Source organism: Eubalaena glacialis, chromosome 3 (assembly GCF_028564815.1).
Source record: "Eubalaena glacialis isolate mEubGla1 chromosome 3, mEubGla1.1.hap2.+ XY, whole genome shotgun sequence".
Classification (NCBI taxonomy): domain Eukaryota; kingdom Metazoa; phylum Chordata; class Mammalia; order Artiodactyla; family Balaenidae; genus Eubalaena; species Eubalaena glacialis.
In genome coordinates this window covers 194,234,124-194,261,128 of record NC_083718.1, presented here as the reverse complement: position 1 = coordinate 194,261,128, position 27,005 = coordinate 194,234,124, and the positions used below count along the sequence as shown (strand labels likewise).

The following is a 27,005-nucleotide window of genomic DNA, read 5'->3' as shown; positions in this document are numbered from 1 at the left end:
GCGAACAAGCCCAGAAGGGTCCCAGCCCACGGGCGGGTCACTAAGTCCGAGGGGAGGGGCGGGCAGTGGGACGCAGCAGGGTGGCAGAGTCTGGTGCCTGGGTTTCCTCCACGGGTTCTAACTCTGCACTTTGCTCCCAAAGATCACCGCCGTGAACCCCTTCCTGCTTTCCCTCAGGTGCGTCAGATCCTGGGCTCGCCTGTCCCGCCGTGGCCACATGCCCGGCTGGAGGAGGGCGCCAGCCCAACCCTACCCAGGGCTGCCCAGGCCCCCGGCCAGGACCAAGCAGCGGCTCGGGCTGGAATGTGGGTGGGGACTGGAGAGGAAGGGAAGGAGAGGGGCAGGGGGGCTGGCTCCACGGGGGCGGGATGCCCAGCACATTCCCCACCAGAGGCTGATGATCCCAAGCAGCAACAAGAGCCGGCCCTTGTGCCCCTCCACGTCCAGTCCATTTCTCCCTCCCCAGCACCTTCTCAGCCCCAGCCCTCAGGGTAGACACGGAGGCCAGGGAGGCCCAGAGACTGGCCCATCACACGGTGCATGAGGGCAAGTGGGGCTCGTGCCCAGGGGATGCTCTGCACACTCACACACGCCCGCCGGTGCACTCACACACGTGCACGGCACACATGCCTGCAAGGCAGCCTGGATCCCAGGCGTACGGACCTGGGTCTAAGCTTCCTGAGGCCGGCACTGTTGCCCAGCCCTGTGGTCAGCCTGGACGGCCAGGGGCGGCTCCTCCCAAGCTGGCTGCCAGGGCTCTCCATGCGCCCCCTCCTGCCAAGCTCACCGGTTAATCTCTGACTTGCAGACGAGCTCGAAGTTGTACTCCTTGGCCTCGGTGGGCTGAAAGATTACATCGAGTTGCAGAGTTTCCAGCGGCAGGATGGTCCCGAACCCATCATTGGGCTGGATGTCCACAAACTGGCAAACGGAAGACCATGGATGCCAAAGTGAAAACTCAGTGACCTGCTGGGGAGGGCCACAGGGAGCCGGCATGGACATGCGTGTGGCTGGGGTGTGGCAGTGTGTGAGCGAGTGTGAATGTGTGTGTGGCTACATGTATGTAAGTGTGTTATGTGGGTGTGAGCCCCTGTGTATGTGATCATGTGTGCAGATGAGTGTGTGTGAGAGGGTGGTGTGCGTGCATGTCTGTGTGTGTGTCTGCATGCACGTGAGCACTTGTGTGTGAGTCTGTATACGTGTGAGTGTGCATCTGCATGCATGCGAGGACGTGTGGATATGAGTGTGTGCGTATGTGTCTGCATGCGTATGTACACATGTGTGTGTGACTGTGTCTGTGTGACTGTGTCCACATATATGTGAGTGGGCAGCGGGGTCCTCGGTGGCGTGGCCCCGGAGGAGTGAGGACAGCCAGGCCTGGGCCTCGTCTTGGCTGCCCTGCAGGGCCAGGCGGAAGGAAGGGCGGGGAGAGGAAGGAAGGAAGGGCGGGGAGAGGACTCTGGATCCTGAGGGTGCAGCGGGCGGACAGAGGGCAAGAGAGGCAGGGTGAGGTGGGGATGGGGCAGCGGGGATGAGGAGAGGGACGGCCAGGGAGAGGCCCCGGCCGAGGTGCCTGGAGGTGAGTGTGGAGTCCGGGAGTGGCTCAGGCGCCTGGACCCTGGGCAGCAGCCCAGGCCCCAAACCTCCCGCTCTGACCACACAAGGCACCTTGGGGAGCCCGACGAACCCAAACTCCTGGGGCAGGAGGGAGTGGTTGCAGAGGCTGACTTGGGTCCTGATGGCCTCGTAGACGGTGCAGTAGCCAAAGTCCACCCCTGAGGGGCTGAGCTCCAGGTCCGAGGTGGTGACTATGGCGTGGACAGTAAACCCCACGGGTTTGATCTGAAGTGCGGAGGGCAAGCGCATCCGGTCGCCGAGGTCAGTTTATGCAAGTGTTTCCAAAAATGAGAACAGCACCATCCCGGCTGTGAGCTGATGCCCGACGGTGCACCTTGCAGGGACACACCCCCTTCCCTGCTGGCCCCTGGCTTGGGACGGGCAGCACGGGCGGGCGGGTGCAGGAGTGCGCGTGTGCACACACGTGTGCACCTGTGCGTCTACGTGTGCGGTGCATTGTGTGCTCACATGTGGCGTGTGTACGGAGGACGTGCACACTCCTGGGCACCTGGATCTGAGTGTGGGGTGAACTGTACACGTGTGTGTGTTTGGGCGCCCTGGGGACAGCCCTGCCGGCCCTGGACAGCACTCGGGGCCTCTCTCCTATCCACAAACACCCTCCCTCCGTCTCCCCTGTGCCCTCTGCTCCCCAAGGGCGCCCGCGCTCCCAGAAGTGCCCCACACAGACCTGGTCAGCCACCCGGATAGTCATCGGGGCCTCCAGGACTCTGCTTTCCTTGTCAAAATACTTCCCGGCGTCTTCCGGGAGGGAGCGTCTGAAAGAGACAGGAGGCACTTGAATGTTCTTTTCTTCTATATATTTGCGAAACGACAAAATGCTGAACTATGAGGGTGCTTTGAAGTCAGACAAGAGCCAGAAATTACATAAAAGGTAAGAAACACAGGAGCCACGACGTGGGCGTCGAGCCAGCTTCCTGCTCTCACCTAGAATCCCCCCCCACTGGGCGGAGGGACCCCGCCGCGCCACGCACCTGGGCAGGAACTTGAGCTGCACCGAGTAGGACGACAGGGCCTGGATGTAGCCGGTCTTGGGCAGGAGCTCTAGGTGGCCCTGCAGCTCCTTGCACACCTCGAAGTTCAGGCGCAGAGCGGCCTTCGACCTGCAGCGCCCGAGGGCCGGGCCGGCGACGCCGCATTTGGTCCCTGCGGGTCGGCCTGTACCCACCCTGCAGGGCCCAGGGCACACCCTCCCAGATGCCCCCCACCCCCTACTGTCGGAGAGTCTTCAGAGCCCTGCTCGCCAAGGGCAGGTTTTCCTGAAGTGACATCTGCTGAGGAATCCTTACAAATAAAAACATCGCAACTGAAAGGCGCCCAGTCGGTTCTCAGAAACCTAGTGTTTTCTGGGAAGACCCTCGCCGGGCAGGTGCTGGGTGCAGGGGCCTGGGGGGTGGGCGCCGGCCCTCCCCGAGTTTTGCCCTCCCCGCCCAGGCGCGGGCACGCGCCAGCACGATCCCTGCAGGACACTCGGGAGGTCCCCAGACGGCCAGGCCTTGGCCAGTGACCGCAGTTTCCCCAATTTTTGTCCGTGTTTTCAACTCAGGGCCAGCCAGAGAAGCCAGATGTGCCCCCAACCAGCCACGTGGGGCGCCCCATCCTAGCCACCCCAGGCCACAGCCCCCATCGGTGCGCTCCCCCTCCCCTCCTGCCTTCCAGTCTCCAGGAAGAAAGGTGGTGGGCAAGCTGCCCCAGGCCTGCGGGGGAGCCCCTTCCTGGGCTGCCCGGGAACCTGGGCCGTGGTCCAGAGCCTCCCAGGCCTTCCAGCACCTCCTTAACCACCTGGGATGATTGTGGCCTGCCTCGTGGCTGCTGGGGCCTCACCCTGAGGGCTGAGCCCCTCTGCAAGGAGAGCCCACAGCCCGACAGGGACCCCTGGGAGATCCACGGGCTCCTGGGTGGTCCTGGCCGAGGAGTAAAAGGCGGCACCTTTGACCTCTGACCCCCAGTGTCACTAAGCTCCTCCCCTCAGTGACCTCTGGCCCTGGTGTCACCCAGCACTGGGCGTCCCCTGCCACGGAATGTGCCCAGACTGGCCCTCCCGCCCTCGGCAGGCAGCAGCCCCGCCCAGGTTCTCTGCTGGCTGGGCTCCTCCTCAAGCAGCTGTTAATGTGACCAGGGTCATTGCGAATGAGCTCCTTTGCTACACCTGCGTCCATAAACCCGGTAAATTAAACAAGTGAGGAATGCTGAATTCTAAAATCGCTCAACAGGGACCTCCCTGGCGGTCCAGTGGTTAAGACGGCACCTTCCACTGCGGGGGGTGCGGGTTTGATCCCTGGTCGGGGAGCTGGGATCCCACATGCCTCACGGCCAAAAAGCCAAAACATTAAACAGGAGTAATATTGTAACAAATTCAATAAAGACTTTAAAAATGGTCCACATTAAAAAAAACTTTAAAAAAATATAATAAAATCACTCCACAAATGTATGATGTCGAGCCTGTGCCTTGGGGAGGGGCTGAGAAAGCACAACCCCCCCTGCTCCCTGTCACCACCCTGCCCCAGGAGTGGACACACTCTGCGTCCCGAGGTAAACCGACCAGAGCCCTGCAAAACCTCGTTTCCTGACCAAACTCACCTGAGTCCTGTCCCGAGTTCCCAGCTCCCCGGGGAGAACAGGCCCCTGACGTTTGCAGTGCTGAGGCCCAGGGACCCAGCGGCTGGCGCACGTGCCAGTCTGTTTCCACCCAGGCCGCCCGTCGTCCCCCGCTCCAGGCTGGAAGCAGGGCCCCGGGTGGCAGCAGCCTGCCAGGTACGCAGGTGTGTTTGGTTAATGAAAATCCATTAAGCTCTAACTGTAGGATTTGCCTGCTTTTCTCCATGTAATTGAACTTCACTAAAAATTAAAAGGAGCGTAAAAAAGAAATGACAACTGTGGTGTCCGGACGCCCTTGCAAAACACTGCGAATGAAACATGGTTCTTGTCTCGGGGCTCCGTCCACTTTTCTTCAGAGGACACACCTCCTTCCCTGTCTGTGTCCGAGAGGGGCCTGGCCTGGCCATGTGGGGGGCGAGCTCCCCAGAGACGCAGGGGTGACAACACTGACTTATTCTTGTGGTTCTGGAGGTCAGAACCGGACACAGTCTCCCAGGGTGGAAGCCCAGCTGCGGGCAGGGCTGGTCCCCTGGGAGGCTCCGTGGGGAATCGTTTCCTGGCTTTTCCAGCTTCTGGAGGCACCGTGTCCCTCGGCTCGTGGCCCCTCTCCCATCTTCAAGGCCAGCAGCCTAGCATCTGCCAACCTCTGTCTGACTCTGGTCCTCTAGCCTCCCTCCTGTGACGGCCCTGGGATTCCAATGGGCCCTCGGGGTAACCCCAGGTGACCCCCACCCCGAGGTCCGTGACCTCACCCCTGCCGAGGGCTCACCGTGTGTGGACGAGGATGGAGTCCTGATACAGCCGGTCGTACATGCAGATCTTCAGGTCTACGTTGGGCTTTGGCACCCAGACTGGCACGTCGATAGCAACACCGACGACTTTGAAATACAACTGAATTTGAACATGAAAATCCGACAACACGTATTTCCATCAGCAGAGCAGGCGGTGCCCGTGCGCGCTAACGCAGAGCTCAGCAGCGGTGTTTTGTGACTCTTACAAAAACTGGAAGGTTAATAATTAAACTGGCCATGTTTTGGAGATCTATGGCACTTTTTACATCATATAATTTAAACAATCCTTTTTATTTTCAAAATTTTTAAACATAAAAAGATAGAATGGTACGATGGATTGTCACGTACCCACCACGCAGCTTCATAAATATCAACATTTTCAGCTGTTTAAAAAAACCCGGGCTTGCCTGGTGGTGCAGTGGTTAAGAATCCGCCTGTCAATGCAGGGGACATGGGTTCGAGCCCTGGTCCGGGAAGATCCCACATGCCGCAGAGCAACTAAGCCCGTGCGCCACAACTACTGAGCCTGTGCTCTAGGGTCTGCGAGCCACAACTACTGAAGCTCTCGTGCCTAGAGCCCGTGCTCTGCAACAGGAGAAGCCACCACAATGAGAAGCCCGCGCACCGCAATGAAGAGTAGCCCCCGCTCTCCACAACTAGAAGAAGCCCGCGCGCAGCAACGAAGACCCGATACGGCCAAAAATAAAAAAACAAATAAATAAATAAATTTACTGGAAAAAAACAACAGCCGTTTTGTTGCAGACTCGTGCATCACACGGGCAGTACACGCAGCTGAAACAAACGGAAGGTCAGGGGTCTCGAAGGGCCCGGGCGACAGGTGCTTCTCCCCACCTCGGACCCTGGCGTCGGCTTCCTGCAGTCAGACCAAGCTTCTCGGTCTCGGGAGCTTGGGATTTGTGGGCGTCCTGCAGAGAGAGCCTGTGCACAGCAGCCCCCCTCAGGCAGGAACAGTGACCACCAGCCCACACAACTGGGTGGAGGGCTTCCCCTTCTACCACCTGCAGGACCGTGACCTTAGAACACACCAGCACCGGATCCGAGGCCACAGGGTCACTGAAACATACAACCCATTTCCAGGGCCAGAGACAAGATGGACAGAATAAAAAGAAAGCATGTCCAGAGAAATGGAGCAGCTGGGAGAGTCAGGAGGGGATTTGAGGAGAAGCATGGCCACTTCACTCAAAGGCAGTGGTGACAGCAGGTGAACGGTGATCCACCGAGGGGGGCGGGGGGCTGCTTCCGAGAGGCACTGAGGCCCGGAGCAGCGTCCTGACGGCACGGCCAGCAAGTCAGAAAGAGGCTGGTCCTGCCAGCACCTGAACCAGCACCAGGCAAGCAGGCGGACACATGCGGTGACACATGACATACGAGGCTGGGGGACAGGCGTCCGTGAAGCAGACGGGGTGGTCGGCACAGGAAGCCCCCGTCCACGGAGGAGCCAGCCAGGGAGGGTAAGAAAGGCACAGACACGGAAAGGAAGGGCCAGCCTGCGCTGGGGCCATCCTCGCGCGGAGACAGTGGGCAGCGTCCTCACACCCCTGGAGGGGAGGGGTCTGCGGGCCGGCAGAACCCAGAACCTGTCACGAGGGACCCATCTCAGGAAAACAGGCAGGCAGGATGGGAATCCAGACCCCCATTCACCCCCGGAGGCCGAGAGCCGCCCCAGGGGCTGCGTGTGCACCACCCCCAAAAATAAATAAATAAAATAAATAAATTTATTAAAAAAAAAAAAAGAAATAGAAAGTCATGTGGGATTTAAGGGCTGGGAAAGGGGAGGAGACTGTTCATTGAATGGAAAGTAGAATTTCCAAATAACAGGGAAAAAAGGAGTAAGTAGCAACTTGATCAAACCAATGAAAACAAGAAAACTGAAAGTGAGGAAACAATATGATAAAATGAATAGTAGACAAAACTAATGGAAGTAGTAAAACAAAGTGTGTCAATATTATGCTGCAAATGCACTGGATTCTCCCCCTAAAGGCAGACAACATTAGTCTGGGTCCACAGACAAAACCTGGCTCCTTAAAAGACACACGAAGTCATTAAAAAAGTATAAATATCAGGGGGCGGGGAGGACAAAGGGATATGAGGTGAAGGTGAAGCAGAGGAGAGCAGGAGTGGCCCTGTCGTTACTGTGGGATCAGCTGGATATAGAGGTGCCGTGAGCAGCAGGATGAAGGGGGTGTTTGGTTCTGGCGAAAGGCACAATTCACGATAAGAAAACAACTATAAACCCTCATGCATGAAACAATAAAGCAGCTGAACAGAGCCCTCTGTTAGAAGTGTAAGGAGACCTCTTGCACTGTTGGTGGGAATGTAAATTGATACAGCCACTATGGAGAACAGTACGGAGGTTCCTTAAAAAAATAAAAATAGAACTACCATACGACCCAGGAATCCCACTACTGGGCATGTACCCTGAGAAAAGCATAATTCAAAAAGAGTCATGTACCACAATGTTCATTGCAGCTCTATTTACAATAGCCAGGACATGGAAACAACCTAAGTGTCCATCGACAGATGAATGGATAAAGAAGATGTGGCACATATATACAATGGAATATTACTCAGCCATAAAAAGGAACACAACTGAGTTATTTGTAGTGAGGTGGATGGATCTAGAGACTGTCATACAGAGTGAAGTAAGTCAGAAAGAGAAAAACAAATACCATATGCTAACACATATTTATGGAATCTAAAAAAAAAAAAAAAAAAGGATCTGAAGAACCTAGGGGCAGGACAGGAATAAAGACGCAGACTTAGAGAATGGACTTGAGGACACGGGGAGGGGGAAGGGTAAGCTGGGACGAAGTGAGAGAGTGGCATGGACATATATACACTACCAAATGTAAAATAGATAGCTAGTGGGAAGCAGCCGCATAGCACAGGGAGATCAGCTCGGTGCTTTGTGACCACCTAGAGGGGTGGGATAGGGAGGGTGGGAGGGAGACGCAATAGGGAGGAGATATGGGGATATATGTGTACGTATAGCTGATTCACTTTGTTATAGAGCAGAAACTAACACACCATTGTAAAGCAGTTATACTCCAATAAAGATGTTAAAAAAAAAAGTGTAAGCAGAACTTCTCAAAGATCGGGTCATAAGGGAAGATGGATGTGTGGAAGGAACATGGAGGGAAGCCAAAGCATCTTGACAAAGAAGAACAGAGCTGGGGGAATCACCCTCCCTGACTCCAGACTATACTGCAAAGCTACAAGCATCAAAACTGCATGGTACTGGCACAAAAACAGACACATAGATCAATGAAACAGGAAAGAGAGCCCAGAAATAAACCCATGCGCTTATGGTCACCTAATCTATGACAAAGGAGGAAAGAACATGCAATGGAGAAAAGACAGTCTCTTCAACAAGTGGTGCTGGGAAAACTGGACAGTTACATGTAAAAGAATGAAATTAGAACATTCTCTAACACCATACAGAAAAATACACTCAAAATGTATTAAAGCCCTAAATGTAAGACCGGAAGCTATAAAACTTTTAGAAGAAAATGTAGGCAGAACACTCTTTGACATAAATTGTAGCAGTATTTTTTTGGATTTGTCTCCCAAGGCAAAGGAAACAAAAGCAAAAATAAACAAATGGGACCTAATTAAACATAAAAGCTTTTGTGCAGCGAAAGAAACCACTGACAAAATTGAAAAGACAACCTACTGAATGGGAGAAAGTATTTGCAAATGATATGAATGATAAGGGATTAATATCCAAAATATATATAACAGCTCATACAACCCAATATCAAAAAACAAACAATCTAATTAAAAAATGAGCAGAAGGGAATTCCCTGGTGGTCCAGTAGTTAGGAATCCACGCTTCCACTGCAGGGGGCCCGGGTTTGATCCCTGGTCAGGGAACTAAGATCCCGCATGCTGTGTGGCATGGCCAAAAAAATAAAAAATAAAAAATAAACAAGTTAAAAAAAATGAGTAGAAGACCTGAATAGACATGTTTCCAAAGAGGACATACACATGGTCAACAGGCACATACAAAGGTTCTCAGCATTGACAACCATCAGGGAAATCCAAATCAAAGCCACAATGAGATGTCACCTCACACCTGTCAGAATGGCTTTCATCGAAAAGTCTACAGATAACAAGTATTGGAGAGGATGTGGAGAAAAGGGAGCCCTCATGCACTGTTGGTGGGATTGTAAACTGGTGCAACCACTGTGGAAAACAGTATGGAAATTCCTCAAAAAACTAAAAATAGAACTACCATATGACCCAGCAATTCCACTCTTGGGTATACATCTGCAAGAAACAAAAACACTGGGCTTCCCTGGTGGCGCAGTGGTTGAGAGTCTGCCTGCCAATGCAGGGGACACGGGTTCGAGCCCTGGTCTGGGAAGATCCCACATGCCGCAGAGCGACTAGGCCCGTGAGCCACAATTGCTGAGCCTGCGCGTCTGGAGCCTGTGCTCCGCAACGGGAGAGGCTGCGAGAGTAAGAGGCCCGCGCACCGCGATGAAGAGTGGCCCCCGTTCGCCACAACTAGAGAAAGCCCTCGCACAGAAACGAAGACCCAACACAGCCATAATTAATTAATTAATTAATTAATTTAAAAAAAATTAAAAAAAAAAAGAAACAAAAACACTAATTTGAAAAGATATATGCACCCCAATGTTCATGGCAGCATTATTTACAATAGCTAAGATATGGAAGCAACCTAAGTGTCCATCAACAGAGGAATGGATGAAGAAGACGTGGTGCATATATACAACAGAATACTACTCAGCCATGAAAAGAATGAAATCCTCTCGTTTGCAGCAACATGGATGGACCTAGAGGGTATCATGAAGTAAGTATTAGTGAAGTAAGTCAGACAGAGAAAGACAAACACTGTATGTTATCACTTATATGTGGAATCTAGAAAATAAAACAACTGAATGAATATAACAAAACAGAAACAGACACACAGATATAGAGAACAAAGTAGTGGGTACCAGTGGGGAGAAGGGTCGGGGGAGGGGCAAGATAGGGGTAGAGGATTAAGGGACACAAACTACTATGTATAAAATAGATAAGCTACAGGGACTTCCCTGGTGGTCCAGTGGCTAAGACTCTGCACTCGCAATGCAGGGGGCCCAGATTCGATCCCTGGTCAGAGAACTAGATCCTGCATGCCGCAACTAAAAGATCCTGCATGGCACAACTCAGACCCGGCACAGTCAAATAAATAAATAAATAAATAAATATTTAAAAAAATAGATAAACTGCAAGGATATACAGGACAGCACAGGGAATATAACTGATATTTTATAACTTTTTTTTTTTTTTTTGGCTGCACTGCACGGCTTGGGGGATCTTAGTTCCCCGACCAGGGATTGAACCCGGGCCCAGAGCAGTGAAAGTGCCGAGTCGTAACCACTGGACCACCGGGGAATTCCCTATAATGGCTTTAAATGGAATATAATCTATAGAATTTTTGAATCACTATGCTGTACACCTGTAACTAAAAAAAATACCTCCACAAACTCAGAATCCCAGTAAGAAAGAAAACACAATAGAAAAATTGGCAAATGACTTGAAAAAAAAAACCCACGGAGGGGCATGAATAATGTGAATAATCCAGCTAATAAATCTGTTTACAGCCATTAAGTACACTTTCTTCATATGCACATATCATATTTATAAAATCAATCTTGCCTTTGGTCACAAAGTAAACTTTAACAAATTAAAAAAAAGACTTTGCAAATTATATTGCCTGAGCATAATTCAATTTAATAAACTTATAAATAAATAAATCTAAAAAGTAATGATGACAAATTTTAATTACTGGGAAATTAAGAAAGACATCCCTAGTGATTAAGTGCAAGGTGTGTGTGTGTGTGCATGTGTGTTCACAGGTGTGCGTGTGTTGGCTATGTTGCCAGCCATGTGTGCCACTGACTAGCCATGCAAGCGTGGGCAGTGCGGGCAGCAGCCTCACGTGGTCGTGGTGGAGGGGACGCGGAGGGCGGGGACCCCGTGCCCAGGGAGCAGCAGGGTACTCACGGTCGGGCACTGCTGATTCTTAAACACGACCTTGAACCTGGTGGAGACCGCTCCCGGGACGATCGGGGTGAAGATGACGGGCACTTTGATGGAGCTGAAGGGGCCAATCTCCCCCTCCGTTATCTGCACGGCAAGAGAGGTGGGCGGGGCCGCTCAGCCTTCACGTTCCCGTCACGGCGTCTCCCCTGGCCTCACCACGGCCGGGTCACTGCGGGGGCGAGTGGTGGCAGCCCCCGTGTGTACACTCGCTCTCCTGATGGCCCGGTCCTTGCACACACATGCACAGCCCCCACGCTCTGGCTGGGGAGGCCCTGCATCAGTGTCTCCTCTGAGCTGGACTAGGGGCACCCAGGGCCCTGCCTCTGCGGCTCTGGGCCCGCCCGGCCCCAGCCTGAGACAGGGCAGCCGGCCACCGGCTGAGACAGTTAACTGCCCAGAGGAGGCTAGTCCAGCGGCCAGACTAGACTAGTCCGGCTCTGGTCAGTTGGACGGACCACCCTGGGGGCCGGAAGAAGGTGGGCCTGACCTCTCCCAGTGAGAACTCCGTCTGTCCCTCGTTGGGAGGTACAGTCACGATGGTGGTCAAGGTCACTCCCTCTGATTCTGGAAGAGAAGGGTCCAGGTGTGAGGCTGGCCAGGCATGGCTGGGCAGCTCTGCCACACCCACCTGAGGCGTGGCCACCCCGCACCTGTCCTCCCGGGACGCTAGGGCACCATCCGGCCCCCTCCCTCTCCCAGACCAGGCGCTATTCTGGGGCACGTGGGGGCCACCCCAGCCCTCCTGCACAGACAGCTCGTCCTGACAATGCTATCTCCTGCTACCCCACCCTTCCCCAGGGCTAGGGGCCACAGGAGGCTATCACTGTGGCCCCAGGTTCACGTGGATGTGCCCCCGCAGACCCCCTCCCCCCGTGGCCACCTCCTGGTCAGGGACCTCGGGAACTCGGGGACCCCCAGCTCAAGCCCCAAGCCTGGGCCTTCTCAGGTGGATTTGGACAGTGGGCACCGCGGCCTCCAGAGCAGGAGGCTGGGGGGGGAGAGGGTCCCTAGTTGCCCAAAGCCCCAGTGCAGGGAAGGGGGTGGGTGAAGGACGCTGGCCCCAGGGCGGCCCGGCGGGTGCAGTGGCCTGAGAGCAGCGCATCGGAGAGGGGACGGCCGAGAAGTGGACCATCTGGGGCTTCACTTCGAAGCAGGAGGAGTGGAAAGTGGGCTCAAGGGGGTTTGTATTAAGATGAGGAAACAGCAGGGTGCTGTGTCAGGGCTGGGCCAGGGTGGGGTGTGGGGAGGGGGTCAGCCATTTCCCAGGGACCCACCGGAACTGGAGGGGCTGCTGAGTCCTGGAAATGCAACACAATATCCACTTTCAGGTGATAATAAAATGTTCGCAGCCTAATTTTCACACTTATTTAGCCTTGTCTGTGTGCACGTTGCCTGCTGACTGGTGAGTGGATAAACAACCTGGCACCTCTCTGCTCTGGAGCCCTCCTCAGCAATGAAAAAGAATGAACTGGGGACCCACACACAACACGGATGCACCTCATGACATCACACTAATCCCTCACGACATCACATCCCTTCCCCACTGGTGGGCCATGGATCCCGCCCCACCCCTCGGGATTTGGGGGGGCACCCCAAGAATGGCAGGCCATCCGTCAGGAAGGGCAGACCCCGTTTCCTCTCATCTGAGAAGGTCTTCCTGTTGACTTTGCACGTGAACAGACCCAGTTTGATAGAAGAGGCAAAGGTCAGCATCCCTTCTGAGTCCTTCCCCAGCTGGGCTGCCAGGCTGGCCCCGTGGAGAGCCCAGGTGCACTGCTGCGGCCTGCCCCAGGCTACCACAGGGCGGTATGCACCATTTCTGGGGCCTGGGCTTGTAAAGGCAGAGGCCCCCAGTTCTGGCTCCTCCAATTTGGCAGACTTCTCACGCAGCCAGCAGCTACGACTGTCACCAAGTTGGGTGGGGGAGAGCGGGCCAGTTGGCTCCCACCACCCCAATGTTTACGTCCTTGTCTGCTTCAGGAGTTACCTCGGTGAGAGCCCAGACCTGGGCCCATGGGGTCCTTCCCTATGCCCTGAGTCCAGGGCAGACCCTGGGGTCAGCTGCTTCATCTTGCATGGATGCTGGTTGGGGTCACTTGGTGACCCAGGGTGGAATCGTGTAGGTCAGTTTCCTGGGAATATGGTGACCTTCCACTAAGTCTAGAATCAGGCTTGTTAATGATTAGGAAGACTTTCATTAATTACGTGTGCAGTGTGTCTGCTCCATGCGTCCATTCTGTTCTGTCAGTCACAGAGTGGATATTTACTCACTTCCTGGAGTTAGAGGCATTTCGACATTTTAGAGCATTCTCAGCTAGTAGCTCTTTAAATACTGTCTTTTCCTGATTCCAGTGGACAAGTCGCTCCTTACTCATCCTTAACAGTACACGTGTTGTACTGCTTCTTTCATGTTTCCATCTCTATCTTCTAGTTCCCTAATTGTCTCTTCAGCAGTGTCTAATCCACAGTTTAACCCAGTGATTGGGGTTTTGTTTGTTTTCAGTGATCATATTCTTACTGCTAGAAGTTTGATTTGGTTCATTTTCTTTATTGTTTAAAAAAATAAATTTATTTATTTTTGGCTGTGTTGGGTCTTCGTTGCTGCGTGCGGGCTTTCTTTAGTTGTGGCGAGTGGGGCTACTCTTTGTTGTGGCGCACGGGCTTCTCATTGCGGTGGCTTCTCTTGTTGCAGAGCACGGGCTCTAGAGCACATGGGCTTAGTTGCTCCGCGGCATGTGGGATCTTCCCGGACCAGGTCTCGAACCCATGTCCCTTGAATTGGCAGGTGGATTCTTAACCACTGCGCCACAGGGGAAGTCCCTCATTTTCAATTCTACTTGATCTTATTCCTTTGTGATTTTTTCAATGTATTAAGTGTGCTTATTTTATTTTCAATGTCTGATAATATAATATCTGAAGCATGCAAGATCGTAATGCTCTCTATCGTTTGTGCTGAGGGATTTCTCTCCCATTTCTTTTTTTTAGTGTAAACTTCTGCAAGTTTTGACAAATGCATACAGGGTGTATCCCCCACCACAATCAAGATACAGAATATTTCCATCACCTCCCCACCTGAATTCTCCCTGTGCCCCTTAGTAGTCAATCCCTCCCCTGCTCCTGGAAACCACCGATCTGTTTTCTGTCCCTACAGTTTTGCCTTTTCCAGAACGACACATAAATGGAATCACATGGTTTGCAGTTTTCTGCATCTGACGTTTTTCATTAGTGTGATGTCGTGAGGTGCATCCGTGTTGTGTGTGGGTCCCCAGTTCATTCCTTTTCATTGCTGAGTAGCGCTCCAGAGCAGAGAGGTGCCAGGTTGTTTATCCACTCACCAGTCAGCAGACGCTGGCAATCACAGAGAAACCCTCTACATGCATTCACGTGCAGGTTTCTGTTTGAATTTAGTTTTCATTTCTTTGGGTAAGTACCTAGGAGTGGGGTTTCTGCGTTGTATGGTGTTTGTTCGACTTTATAAGAAATTGCTGAACTGTTCTGCACAGTGGCTGCACCACTGTGCACTCCCAGGAGCAACGGACGAGAGTCACGGCAGCGCCTCACCAGCACTTGCTTCTGTCGGGTGTTGGGGTTTAATCTCGCCCTTCTAACAGGCGTGTAGTGACGGCCCATCGTGGTTTTAATTTGTTTTTCCTTCTGTCTACTGTTGTCGAGTGTCTTTTCGTGTGCTTACTTGCCATCCACACATCTTCTTTGGTCAAGTGTCTGTTCAAGTCATTTGCCCATTTGAAAACTGGGTTATTTGTTTTCTAATTGAGGTTTCAAAGTTCTTTATACATTTTGGATCTGTTCTTTATCAGGTCCGTGATTTGCTAATATTTTCTGCCCGTCAGTGGCTTATCTTTCATTTTCTTAACAGTCTGTTTAGAAGAGCAGATAGTTTTAGTTTTGATGAAGTTCAGAGGTTTTTTTTTTTTTTTTTTTTTTGGAAGTACAGTTTATAAGTTTAAAGAATGGATCATGCTTTTGATGTCATATCTAAGAAATCTTTGCCCAAACCAAGGTTACACAGATTTTCTCCTATGTTTCTTTTAGAAGTTTTATAGTTTTAGGTTTTACATTTAGATCTATGATTTTGCGTAGTTTTTGTTTACAGTGAGAGGAATGGATGGAGGTTAATTTGGGGGCATATGGTTATCTAATTGTTAAGGTCTCATTTGAGGACAAGACTTTCTTTCTCCAAGGAATTACCTTTGCATATTTGTGTGGGTCTATTTTTGGACCCTTTATCCTGTCCCATTGAATCCGTGTGTCTCTCCCTCTGCCAGTATCACGCTATGTGTTACTCCAGCTTTAGAGGAAGTCCTGAAATCAGGTAGTCTGAGTCTTCTAACTTTGTTCTTTTTCAAAATTGTTTTAGTTATTTTAGGTCCTTTAGATTTCTATATAAATTTTATTTATTAAAAAAATTTTATTTATTATTTATTTTGGCTGCACTGGGTCTTAGTTGCAGCACACAGGATCTTTAGTTGTGGCATGCATGCGGGATCTAGTTCCCCGACCCGGGATCGAACCCAGGCCCCCTGCATTGGGAGCTCGGAGTCTTACCCACTGGACCACCAGGGAAGTCCCTCCATATAAATTTTAGAATCAGCTTGTCAATTCCCATAAAAAGCCCTGCTAGATTTTGATTAGAATTGCATTCATCTACAGGCAGTTTTGGGAGAACTGATCTCTTAACAATATTGAGTCTTTCTATCCACAAGCTCCATGGATCTCCCCATTTATTGAGGCCTTTGATTTCTTTCATCAGAGTTTTGTAGTTTTCAGCATACAGACCCTGAATGTTTTTTCTTAGCTTTATAACTTAGTAGTTCATGTTTTTGGTGCTATTATAAATGATACCTACAAAAATTTAATTTCCAATTGTTAATTTCTATCTAGAAATATGCTTGATTTTTGTATATTGTATCCTGTGACTTTGCTAAACGCACTAGTTCTGTAACTTTTGGGGGATTCTTTGAGATATTCTAGATAGACAGTCATGTTGTCTGTGAATAAAGCTGATTTTATTTTTTTCTTTTCGAACTTTATTTCTTCTATTTCCTTTTCTTGCCTTATTGCACTGAATAGCTATGAGTGAATGAACATCTGCTGTACTCCCAATCTTCAGGAGAAGCACCCAATCTTTCATCAAGTATGATGTTAACTGTTAGGTTTATTTTTTGTTTCTTATTTTTCAAAGATGCCCATCATCAGGTTGAGGAAATTTTCTTCTACTCCTAGTTCACTGAGATCTTCCATCACAAATGGATATGGAATTTTGTCAAAAGCTTTTTCTGCATCTGTTAAGACAATCATAATGTTTTTTCTTCTTTCTTCTGTTGATATGGTGAATAATATTGGTTGATTTTTGAATGTTGAACCAGCCTTGTGTTCGGAGGACAGACCCCACTTGCTTATGATGTATTATCCTTTCTCACATCCTGCTGGATCCATCTGCTAGTATCGTAATGAAGACGCAGAGCAGTTTTTGACTGTGAGCACGTGCTTCCTGGCACTTTATCTGTGGAGTTCCTTGAGTTCTGAGCTGAAGTTGCACTTTTCCGGAGAGGGTTGGCCTTTGTGTGGCTGGGCCCCGAAGCTCTTCCAACCTGGGACCACTTTCCCCTAAAGTCTCGGCTGGAGACAGCAGGGGGTCACAGGTCCAGGCTGCAGACCCACACGGGACTGGCTGATGGTCTTCTTTTCTTTTTTTTTTAAAATAAATTTATTTATTTATTTATTTATTTTTGGCTGTGCTGGGTCTTCGTTGCTGCATGCAGGCTTTCTCTAGTTATGGCGAGCGGGAGCTACTCTTCGTTGTGGTGCACGGGCTTCTCATTGCAGTGGCTTCTCTTGTTGCCGAGAACGGGCTCTAGGTGTGCGGGCTTCAGTAGTTGTGGCACGCAGGCTCAGTAGTCATGGCTCGCCGGCTCTAGAGCACAGGCTCAGTAGTTGTGGCCCACAGGCTTAGTTGCTCCGCGGCATGTGGGATCTTCCCGGGCCAGGGATCGAACCCGTGTCCCCTGCATTGGCAGGTGGATTCTTAACCACTGCATCACCAGGGAAGCCCTGGCTGTTGGTTTTCAATTATCAAGGTGACCCCCTCGCCACCTTTAAAGGGCAAGGGGCCCCTGCTGCTCTTTCCTTGCTGCTCTGCTCTGTGACAGTTCATACTCGTGATGCACTTGTCCGCCACGTGTGCAGCCCTCTGAGGCAGACCCTTTGCTCTGACCACTCCTGCTGCGCCCCATACTGCAGCCGTGGGGAAGGTTCTGGGTCAGCAGGTCTCAGGGGCCCACGCTGGGAGCTGCACAGCTGATGTGAGGACCCCCACGAACGTCCCGTGGGGGGTGGCCCAAACTCCACTCGGAAGGCGGCCCCTCCTGACGTGTGGTGCTGGGGGTCAAGGCCAGCTGACCCCCTGAGCCAGCACAAGAGACAGAGGAGGTGAGGAGGGAGCCTCATCCATTCACCCTCTGTCCCCCTGGGAACAGAACCACCTGTGTGCACACCAGCGTCTCTCCTCTCTCCACGTTTTGTAACCTCTGTTCTGACCCGCTGATCCATGTGTCCTTATCTGGACCACACTGTCTTGATTACTGTAGATTTAAAGTAGGTCTTGAAGCCACGTGTGAGATTACAAAAATGGTCTTTTGAAAGATGCTTTCCTGGAGTATTAGAAAAATACCGAGGCAGGGGTCCCATGTACCCCTGCATCCCATGTTCACACCAACGTTTATCAACAGTCCCTCAGGGGCTTCCCTGGTGGCGCAGTGGTTAAGAATCCGCCTGCCAATGCAGGGGACACGGGTTCAAGCCCTGGTCTGGGAAGATCCCACATGCCGTGGAGCAACTAAGCCTGCAAGCCACAACTATTGAGCCCGAGTGCCACAACTACTGAAGCCCACGTGCCTAGAGCCGTGCTCTGCAACGAGAAGCCACTGCAATGAGAAGCCCGCGCACTGCAACAAAGAGTAGCCCCCGCTCGATGCAACTAGAGAAAGCCCGCATGCAGCAACGAAGACCCAACGCAGCCAAAAATAAATAAAAAATAAAATAAACAAATGTATACATTAAAAAAAATGTATGGAAATGCAAGTACCTAAAATATCCAAAGCAAATACCTTGCCAAAAAAAAGAGCAAAGTTGGGTGACTTAACACTACGCGGCTTCAAGGCTAACTCTAAAGCTACTCTAATCCAGATGGACGGTGCTGGGTCAGGAGAGGTAAATGGGTCAACCGATCAGCATACAGAGTCCAGAAATATACCCACACTTTCAATCCATTTGCAACAAAGATAACAAATCAATCCATCAGGGAAAGGAAAGTATTTTCAATCCATGCTGCAGGAACAATGGGACATACACGTGGGAAAAAGAAGAGCCTTGGCGTCTACCTCACATCACAGACAGAAATTAGCTGGACCACAGACCCAAACGTAAGAGCCATGTCTTATGTCCTTATGGCCTTGGGATAGGGGAAAATTTGCTATAAAGGCATAAAACACACACCACAAAAGAAATGATGGGTAGATTTGCAAACATTAAAATTAAGAACTTTGGGACTTCCGGGACTTTCCTGGTGGTCCAGTGGTTAAGACTCTTTGCTCCCAATGCAGGGGGCCTGGGTTCGATCCCTGGTCAGGGAACTAGATCCTGCACGCATGCCACAACTGAGAGTTCGCATGACGCAACTAAAGATCCCTCATGCCGCAATGAAGATCCCGTGTGCCGTAACTAAGACCCGGCGCAGCCAAATAAATAAATAAATAAATAGAACTTTGGGACTTCCCTGGTGGTCCATTGGTTAACACTCTGCACTTCCAATGCAAGGGGTGATGGTTTGATCCCTGGTTGGGGAATTAAGATCCCACATGCCACGTGGCACGGCCAAAAAAAAATAAATAAAAAATAAAATAAAATAAAATAAAATTAAGAACTCCGATTTAAGAAAAGAGATCATAAAGGGAGTAAAACGACAAGTCACGACTTCGACTTGGAGGCAATATTTGCAGCCTCCTAACTGACAAAGGCTAAGTATACAGGATCTGGAAAGAACTCCTATGAATAAATAAGAAAAGACAGACAACCTCATAGAAAAGTGGGTGAAAAGCTTTAACAGGTATTTCATACAAAAGAAAATTCAAATGGTAAACAGGCACCTGGAAAGACAGGCAACCTCACTGGTGGTGTGAGGAGTACAAACGGAAGCCTCCCTTCCCAGGCCTCCAGACCGGCCCCATGGAGCTGCCCAGTGGGACCCAGCCACGGGCCGCGGGTGGCTGTGAGCTCTTGAAATGTGGCTCTTGGGAAGGAGGAATGAAATTCTATTACTTAATTTTGGTTAATTTAAATCTGAATAGCCAGATGTGACTAGTGGCAGCTGCATTGGGTAGCGCAGTCCCAGCTGCAGCCACGCGGGACAAGAACAGACGTAGTAATAACAGTGAAGCCGCGCGTCCCCCGCGATGCGGCAAAGACGCGCCCCAGGGAGACACACACACGGAGACGCCGCCTGAGCCCCTGCGCGCACGGCCCACGCCGTGAAAGCCCCCTGATGTGAGCCGGTGGGAGTGGCCTGTGACGGAGGCATGTTCGTGAGACGAGCCGCCACGCAGTGGAGGACCCCCGCCCAGTCGACGTGGACGCCCCACACAGCTCAACGCTAAGCAGCCGCACAACTCAGGATGCACTCGCCGCGGCTCCGACGCAGGAGAAATCCAGCCGTTTCTGACCGTGAACGTGGATGGAAAAAGTAAAGGGAGGCAAGGAAATGCTGAAGACAACGCCAGAGGGATGTCCCGGGGGGAGGCGGTGTGTCCGGCGAGGGCGGCCGCACGGACCCTCGTCCTCCTCAAGCTCCGCCTGGGCTCGGGCTGCCTACTTCCTGGCTCTTCTTTAAACTGTCCTCACGTGTTATACGCACTTGACTTCCGGACGGAGTTCAGGGCGGCCCCAGACAGCCTGGGGCCTTCAGCGACCCCATCAGCAGAGCCCCCAGACCTCCTCCCCATCCCCTCCCTCCCTCCATCAGGCAGGGCTCCTCAGATGTCCCAACGAGGACCACCAAGGGCAGGGAGAAGGGCAAATTCCCCCTGTGGCCAGCCTGGTGGTCCAAAGCTGGGGATTTCCTTTAAGTCTTCTGTTAGCTTAAACATGGATGCAAATCTTAATCCACTCCATAACCAGTATGTAGTTGAATATATAACTACGTATAAATATTTTCTTACTTACTTAAAACTGGAGCCCTGGAAAAATTCTGCACCGCCCAGCCCCCTGGCACCACACTGGCACAACCGGGCTTCGGCGGACGCAACCGTGCTCGGAGTGGCTCCCGGAATCTGTGCCTCTGGGGCCCTCCGACCCGGCCTGCCAGCCCCTCTGCCCGTCAAGCGGCTGGGACCCGGGGCCCTGCCGCCAAAGTGCCCCAGAGCCGCGTGCTGAACGCAGGCCGCGGGTCCGGCTCACCTACGGGGCGCCCCTCCTCCTGTTCCTTCACGTCCAGCTTTCCAGACTCCTTCTGGCTCGGCACGTCTGTGGGCGAGGACTCATTGCCCTCCATCAGCTGCTCAGAAAAACTGGTGGCGATTTTATCGTAAAAACCTTTGTCTTCATATGTAAAGCTACTGCTCTGAAAAAGAGAATGTGACACCTTTACTGGCAGTTTCCACTTGCCTTTCCCATCAACCGTCCAGACCCGCCATCTGGGGAGGGCCACATTGAGAGCCGGGCCGCGATCCGGGCTGGGGGCCGCGGGCTCCCACACCACCCCTTAACAGCTCTCTGGCGACCCGTGCCGGGCTCGTCCAGGGCTCAGGCCCCCTCTAGCCCAGGCGGGCTCCTCCTCGGCCCTGTCCCGGAGCCTGCTGCATGTGGGCACACAGCCAATTCCTCCAGGATGCCTGCTCTTCCCCCACGTGGGCTTGGGCCCCCCAGGCTCCAGCCCCGAGCTCTCCTGGCTTCAGCCCAGATCCCTGCAGGCTGAGAGTGGCCCAACCCCACCTCTGCTCCTTTCCCAGAGGTCACTGACCCCCAGTCCTCTCCCCTGGGCTCACAACAGACCCACCGAGTGCATGCCGCGTGCAACTCAGGGGCCACGGGGGGACACATAAGGCACTGCCTGGGTGGAGCTGCTGTCCAGCCGGACAGACACCCACCAGAGGAGGGCTGGTGCCCGCGGGGAGCCCTGAGGGCCCAGGCGCTTGTCCTCACCCCCAAATAATCCCCCCCAGGGTCCACTGGCTGTGCTGGAAGTTGTCTTCACTGATGGGGTCCCACCTGTTTCAGCTTCCTCAGCAGCATACGTGCACAGCCTTCCTGTGAGAGGACCAGGGCCCCCCTCGCACCTTTGGGAGAGGTGCAGGTGCGGGGCAGGGTTTGCTGTGCTTTTCAGCCTGGGGTGTCTGGGCTGGACCACCCGTCCCCACAGGCTGGGACTTTAGGGCCTGGAGCACTTGGCCACCACCTTGCCAACACGTGTGACAGGACAGCATCCTGCTGCCCTAGGCGCACTCCTTACGGAGACAGATCTCTTTCACCTAGACTGATCGGAGGCCGCCCCGCTGCTGGGCCTTCTCCCACCCACATCGACGTGGCCCCCTGTACACTCGTGGGGCTGTGTCTCGGGGCAGGAGACGCCACACGCTGCCCTTGGCGGAGCGGTCACGGCGCCGGCCAGGAGCAGCAGCACGCTCACCGTGCTGAGGGCCGACGGGGACGTGTCTGTGTCACAGCACTCGGATGCCAGGAGAAACCTGAACCTGGTGCCCAAGCCCCCGAGGCTGGTCAGCGTGACGGTCCGGGATGCAGTCTCACCCACCACATAGCTGCCGAAGTCGATGAGCTCCTTGTCGAGGGACAGCTGCCAAAAGACCCCGAGTGAGCCAGGGTGACCACACCAGGCTCACAGCAAGGTCTCCTCTCCCACCTGTCACCCTGCACCCCTGAGGGGACACAGGAGCTCTGGCCCTGTCTTCATGCTCAGAGGTGAGGCCTGCCTCTGGCTCATGGGGGGAGGCAGGGCCTCTGCACAACCCAGGACACAATCCACATCCCAGAAATCATAGACCTGTGTACTAATCATGACAGTTTGGGAGCACCTGAGTCCAAGTTTTAAAAAGTCAGGGACTTCTCTGGTGGCACAGTGGTTAAGAATCTGTCTGCCAATGCAGGGGACACGGGTTCAAGCCCTGGTCCGGGAAGATCCCGCATGCCGCGGAGCAACTAAGCCTGTGCGACACAACTACTGAGCCTGCGCTCTAGAGCCCACAAGCCACAACTACTGAAGCCTGTGCTCCGCAGCAAGAGAAGCCACCGCAATGAGAAGACCGTGCACCGCAACGAAGAGTAGCCCCTGCTCACCACAACTAGAGAAAGCCTGCGTGCAGCAACGAAGACCCAACGCAGCCAAAAATAAATACCTAAATAAATAAATTTATTTTAAAAAAAAGTCAAGCCAGCTAAAAAGAAATGAGCTATCAAGCCATAAACAGACATGGAGAAACCTTAAACTAAGTGAAAGAAGCTGATCTGAAAAGGCTCCAAACTGTATGATCCCAACTCTATGACTTTCGGGAAAAGGCAAAACTATGGAGATAATAAAAAGATCAACGGTTATAGATTAATAAAAAACTCAATACAGCAAGAAGATATAACAATTACAGTCAGTTACACACCCAATGGCAGACTATCAAAATATATGAAGCAAAAACTGATGGAATTGAAGGGAGAAATAGAAAGTTCTACAATACTCCTCCTCTCATGATAACAAACAGAACCAGACAGAAGATAAGTAAGGAAATACAGGACTTAGGAACATAATAAACCAATGAGATCTAACAGACGTATACAGAACACTCCACCCAACAACAGCACACATGTTATTCTCAGATGCACACAGGACATTTTCCACGATTGACCATATGTTAGGCCACAAACTAAGTTTCAATAGACTTAAAAAGATAGATATCGTACAAAGTATCTTCTCTGACCACAACAGGATGAAGTTAGAAATCAATAACATAAAGAAAACTGAAAAATTCACAAAATTGTGGAAATTAAACAACACACTTTTAAGCATCAAATGGATCAAAGAAGAAGTCACAAGAGAAGTTATAAAATAATAAAAATGAGTGAAAACAAAAACACAACATACCAAAACTTATGGGATGCAGTGGAAGGGGTGCTAAAGGGGAAACTTATAGCTTACATTTAAAAACTTACATTACAGGGGCTTCCCTGGTGGCGCAGTGGTTAAGAATCCACCTGCCAGGGCAGGGGACATGGGTTCAAGCCCTGATCCGGGAAGATCCCACATGCCACGGAGCAACTAAGCCTGTGCGCCACAACTACTGAGCCTGCGCTCTAAAGCCCGCGAGCCAGAACTACTGAGCCCGCGTGCCACAACTACTGAAGCCTGTGCTCCTAGAGCCCATGCTCCACAACAAGAGAAGCCACCGCAATGAGAAGCCCCTGCACCGCAACGAAGAGTAGCCCCTGCTCGCCTCAACTAGAGAAAGCCTGTGCAGAGCAACGAAGACCCAAAGCAGCCAAAAATAAATAAAATAAATAAATTTATTAAAGAAAAAACTTACATTACATTACATAGCTCACATTTAAAAACAAGACAGGGAGTTCCCTGGTGGTCCAGTGGTTGGAACTCTGAACTTTCACTGTGGAGGGCCAGGGGTTGATTCCTGGTTGGGGAACTAGGATTCCGCAAGCCGCATGGTGCAGCCAAAAAACCAAAACCAAAACCAAAACAAAACATAAAACAAGACAGATCTCAAATCAACAACTTATGTTTGCTACTCAAGAAATTAGGAAAAGAACAAAGTAAATCCAAAACTAGCAGACAGAAGAAAATAATAAAGATCAGAGCAGAGAAAAACAAGAGAGAATAGAAAAATAAAGAAAATTAATGAAATCAAAAGTTGGTTCTTCAAAAAGATCAACAAAATTGACAAACTTCTGCTAGATGGACTAAGAAAAGAAAGACTCAAATTACTAAAATCATAAATGAAAGTGGGGACATTAATACTGATTTACAGAAGTAAAAAGGATTGTAAGTGAGTACTATAAACAATTGTACCAACAAACTGCAACAAACCCAGATGAAATGTACAAATTCCTAGAAACACAAAACCTACCAACACTGAACCACAAAGAAATAAGACAATTTGAATAGACCTATGACTAGTAAGAAGATTGAATGTATAATAAAAAATCTTCTGACAAAGAAGAGCCCTGGACCTGATGGCGTCACTGATGAATTCTACCAAACAGTTAAAGAATACCAACGCTTCTCAAACTTTCCAAAAAAACTGAAGAGGTAGAAACACTTCATAACTCATTCTAGGAGGCTGGCATAACCCTGATACCAAAGCCAGACAAAGATACCACAACAAAAGAAAACTACAGACCAAAATCCCTTATGAATATTGATGCAAAAACCCTCAACAAAATATTAGCAAACAGAATATACACAATGGCCAAGTGGAATTTATTCCTGGAATGTAAGGATGGTTGAATGTAAAAATATCAATCAATGAAGTATGTGACATCAGCAAAATGAAGGGGAAAAACCCACACGATTATCTCAATTGATGCAGAAAAAGCATCTGACAAAATTCAACACCCTTTTATAATAAAAGCACTCAACAAAATAGGAATAGAAAGAAACTACCTTTATATAATAAAAGCCAAGTATGAAAGACCCACAGCAAATATAATATTCAATGCTGAAAGACTGAAAGCTTTTACTTTAAGATGAGGAATGAGGGAAGGATGCCTGCTTTCCCCACTTCTATTCGACATAGTACTAGAAATTCTAGCCACAGCAATTAGTCAAGAAAAAAACGGTATCCAAATTGGAAAGGAAGAAGTAAAATTATCTCTGTTTGCAGATTACATGATCTTATATGCAGAAAATCCTAAAGACTCCACAAGAAAGCTGTTAGATCTAATAAACAAATTCAGCAAAGTAGCAAGATACAAAGTCAACACACAAAAATCAGTTGCATTTCTGTACATGAACAATGAACAATCTGAAAAGGAAATTACAAAAACAAATCCATTTACAATAACATAAAAAAAGAATAAAATTTTTAGGAGTTATCTTAGCCAAGGAGGTGAAAGGCTTGTACAATAAAACTACAAAACATTGTTGAAAGAAGACATAAATAAATGGAAACACATCCCATATTCATGGACTGTAACACTTACTATTGTTAAGAAATCAACATTACCCAAAGCAATCTACAGATTCAATGCAATCCCTATCAAAATTCAAATGACATTATTTACAGCAACAGGAAAATCCATTCTAATATTCATATGGAATCGCAAGGGACCCAGAATAGCCCAAACAATCTTGAAAAGGAAAAACAAAGCTGGAGGAGTCACTCTTCCTCATTTCAAAACTTACTGCAAAGCTACAGTGATCAAAACAGTGTGGCACTGGCATAAAGACAGACATATAGACCAATGGAGTAGAACAGAGAGCCCAGAAATAAACCCTCACATATATGGTCAAATAACTTTTGACAAGGGTGCCAAGACCATTCAATGGGGGAAAAGACAGTCTTTTCAACAAATGGTCCTGGGAAAAGTGGATGTCCACATGGAAAAGAATTACCTAATTCCATACACAAAAATTAAGTTAAAATGGATCAAGGACCTAAATGTAAGGCCTAAAACAATAAAACCCTTAGAAGAAAACAAAGGGTAAAATCTTCACAACACTGAATTTGTCAATAATTTCTTAGATACGACACCAAAGGTGCAGGCAACGAAAGAAAAAATTGACAAATTGGACTTCATGAAAATTGAAAAAATTTTTATATCAAAAGACATTTTCTATAGAGTAAAATGACAACCCAGAGAATGGGAGAAAATATTTGCAACTCATATATCTGATAAGGGGTTAATACCCAGAATGCACAGAGAACTCCTAAAACTCAACAACAACAAAACAAATAACCACCAAATTCAAAATGGGTAAAGGACTTGAATAGACATTTTTCCAAAGAAGACATACCCATGGCCAACAAGCACATGAAAAGATGCTCAACATCACTAATCATCAGGGAAATGCAAGTCAAAGCTACAATGAGACACCACCTCACACCAATCAGGATGGCTCCTGTCAAAAACAGAAAACAACAAGTGCTGGTGAAGATGTGGAGAAATTGGAACTCTTGTGCACTGTTCGTGGGAATGTAAGATGGTGCAGCTACTGTGGAAAACAGTGTGGAGGTTCCTCAAAAGATTAAAAATAGAACTATCGTAGTTGCTGCTCCTGCCCCATTGTCACATGCCCCTCCCCCTCTCCTGAAGTGACACCAGGGGACTTAAAGGGCCAGCACGCTTTTTTTCCTCCCCTCCTTCATTTTTCTATTTTTCCTCATTTGTGAATCAGACATTAAAGGTTAGGACATATCCAGGGAAAACCAGGAAGTGACCAGGCACGCCTAGGGAAAGGCTCAGAAAAGACCCGGGAAGACAGTAAGGTTACATCTCAGGCTGATCCTCAGCACAGAGAGAGCTGACAGCAATCAAAAGCAACCAAACAGAAGCAATAACAAAACACAGCAAACCCTGGGAAAGGGGAAAATCTGATTTCCAGAGTTACCACATTATTAGATTCAAATGTCCAGTGCTCCACAATCATACAAAGAAACAGAAAGTATGATTCATTCAAAGGAAAAATAAATCAACAGAAACTGTCCCTGAAAACGACCTGATGGCAGGTCTACTTGACTAGGACTTTAACACAACTGTCTTAAAGATGCTCAAAGAGGTAAAGGAAGATGTGAAGGGAGTCAAGAAAATGATGTGTGAACAAAATGGAGCTACCAATAAAGAGACAGAAAACCTAAAAAGAAACAACAACAAAAATCTGGAGCT

At 50.0% G+C, this 27,005-nt stretch overlaps 1 protein-coding gene and 1 non-coding gene across 2 annotated transcripts in view; one reads left to right on the top strand and one right to left on the bottom strand.

The window, feature by feature from the left end:
- CFAP74 (cilia and flagella associated protein 74) overlaps nt 1–27,005 on the bottom strand; it is an 85,642-nt gene that overhangs the window by 13,990 nt on the left and 44,647 nt on the right. The window contains exons 17-25 of the mRNA XM_061187180.1: nt 21,796–21,960; nt 20,568–20,730; nt 11,584–11,654; nt 11,058–11,180; nt 5,003–5,124; nt 2,610–2,738; nt 2,306–2,393; nt 1,669–1,842; nt 788–921 (exon numbers count right to left, since the gene is read on the bottom strand). Of these exons, the coding sequence (XP_061043163.1) occupies nt 788–921; nt 1,669–1,842; nt 2,306–2,393; nt 2,610–2,738; nt 5,003–5,124; nt 11,058–11,180; nt 11,584–11,654; nt 20,568–20,730; nt 21,796–21,960 (1,169 nt within the window). The remainder of the gene's footprint in view (nt 1–787; nt 922–1,668; nt 1,843–2,305; nt 2,394–2,609; nt 2,739–5,002; nt 5,125–11,057; nt 11,181–11,583; nt 11,655–20,567; nt 20,731–21,795; nt 21,961–27,005) is intronic.
- On the top strand, nt 10,100–10,172 carry TRNAA-CGC (transfer RNA alanine (anticodon CGC)). The gene has a single exon. It is a non-coding gene; the product is annotated as a tRNA-Ala (tRNA).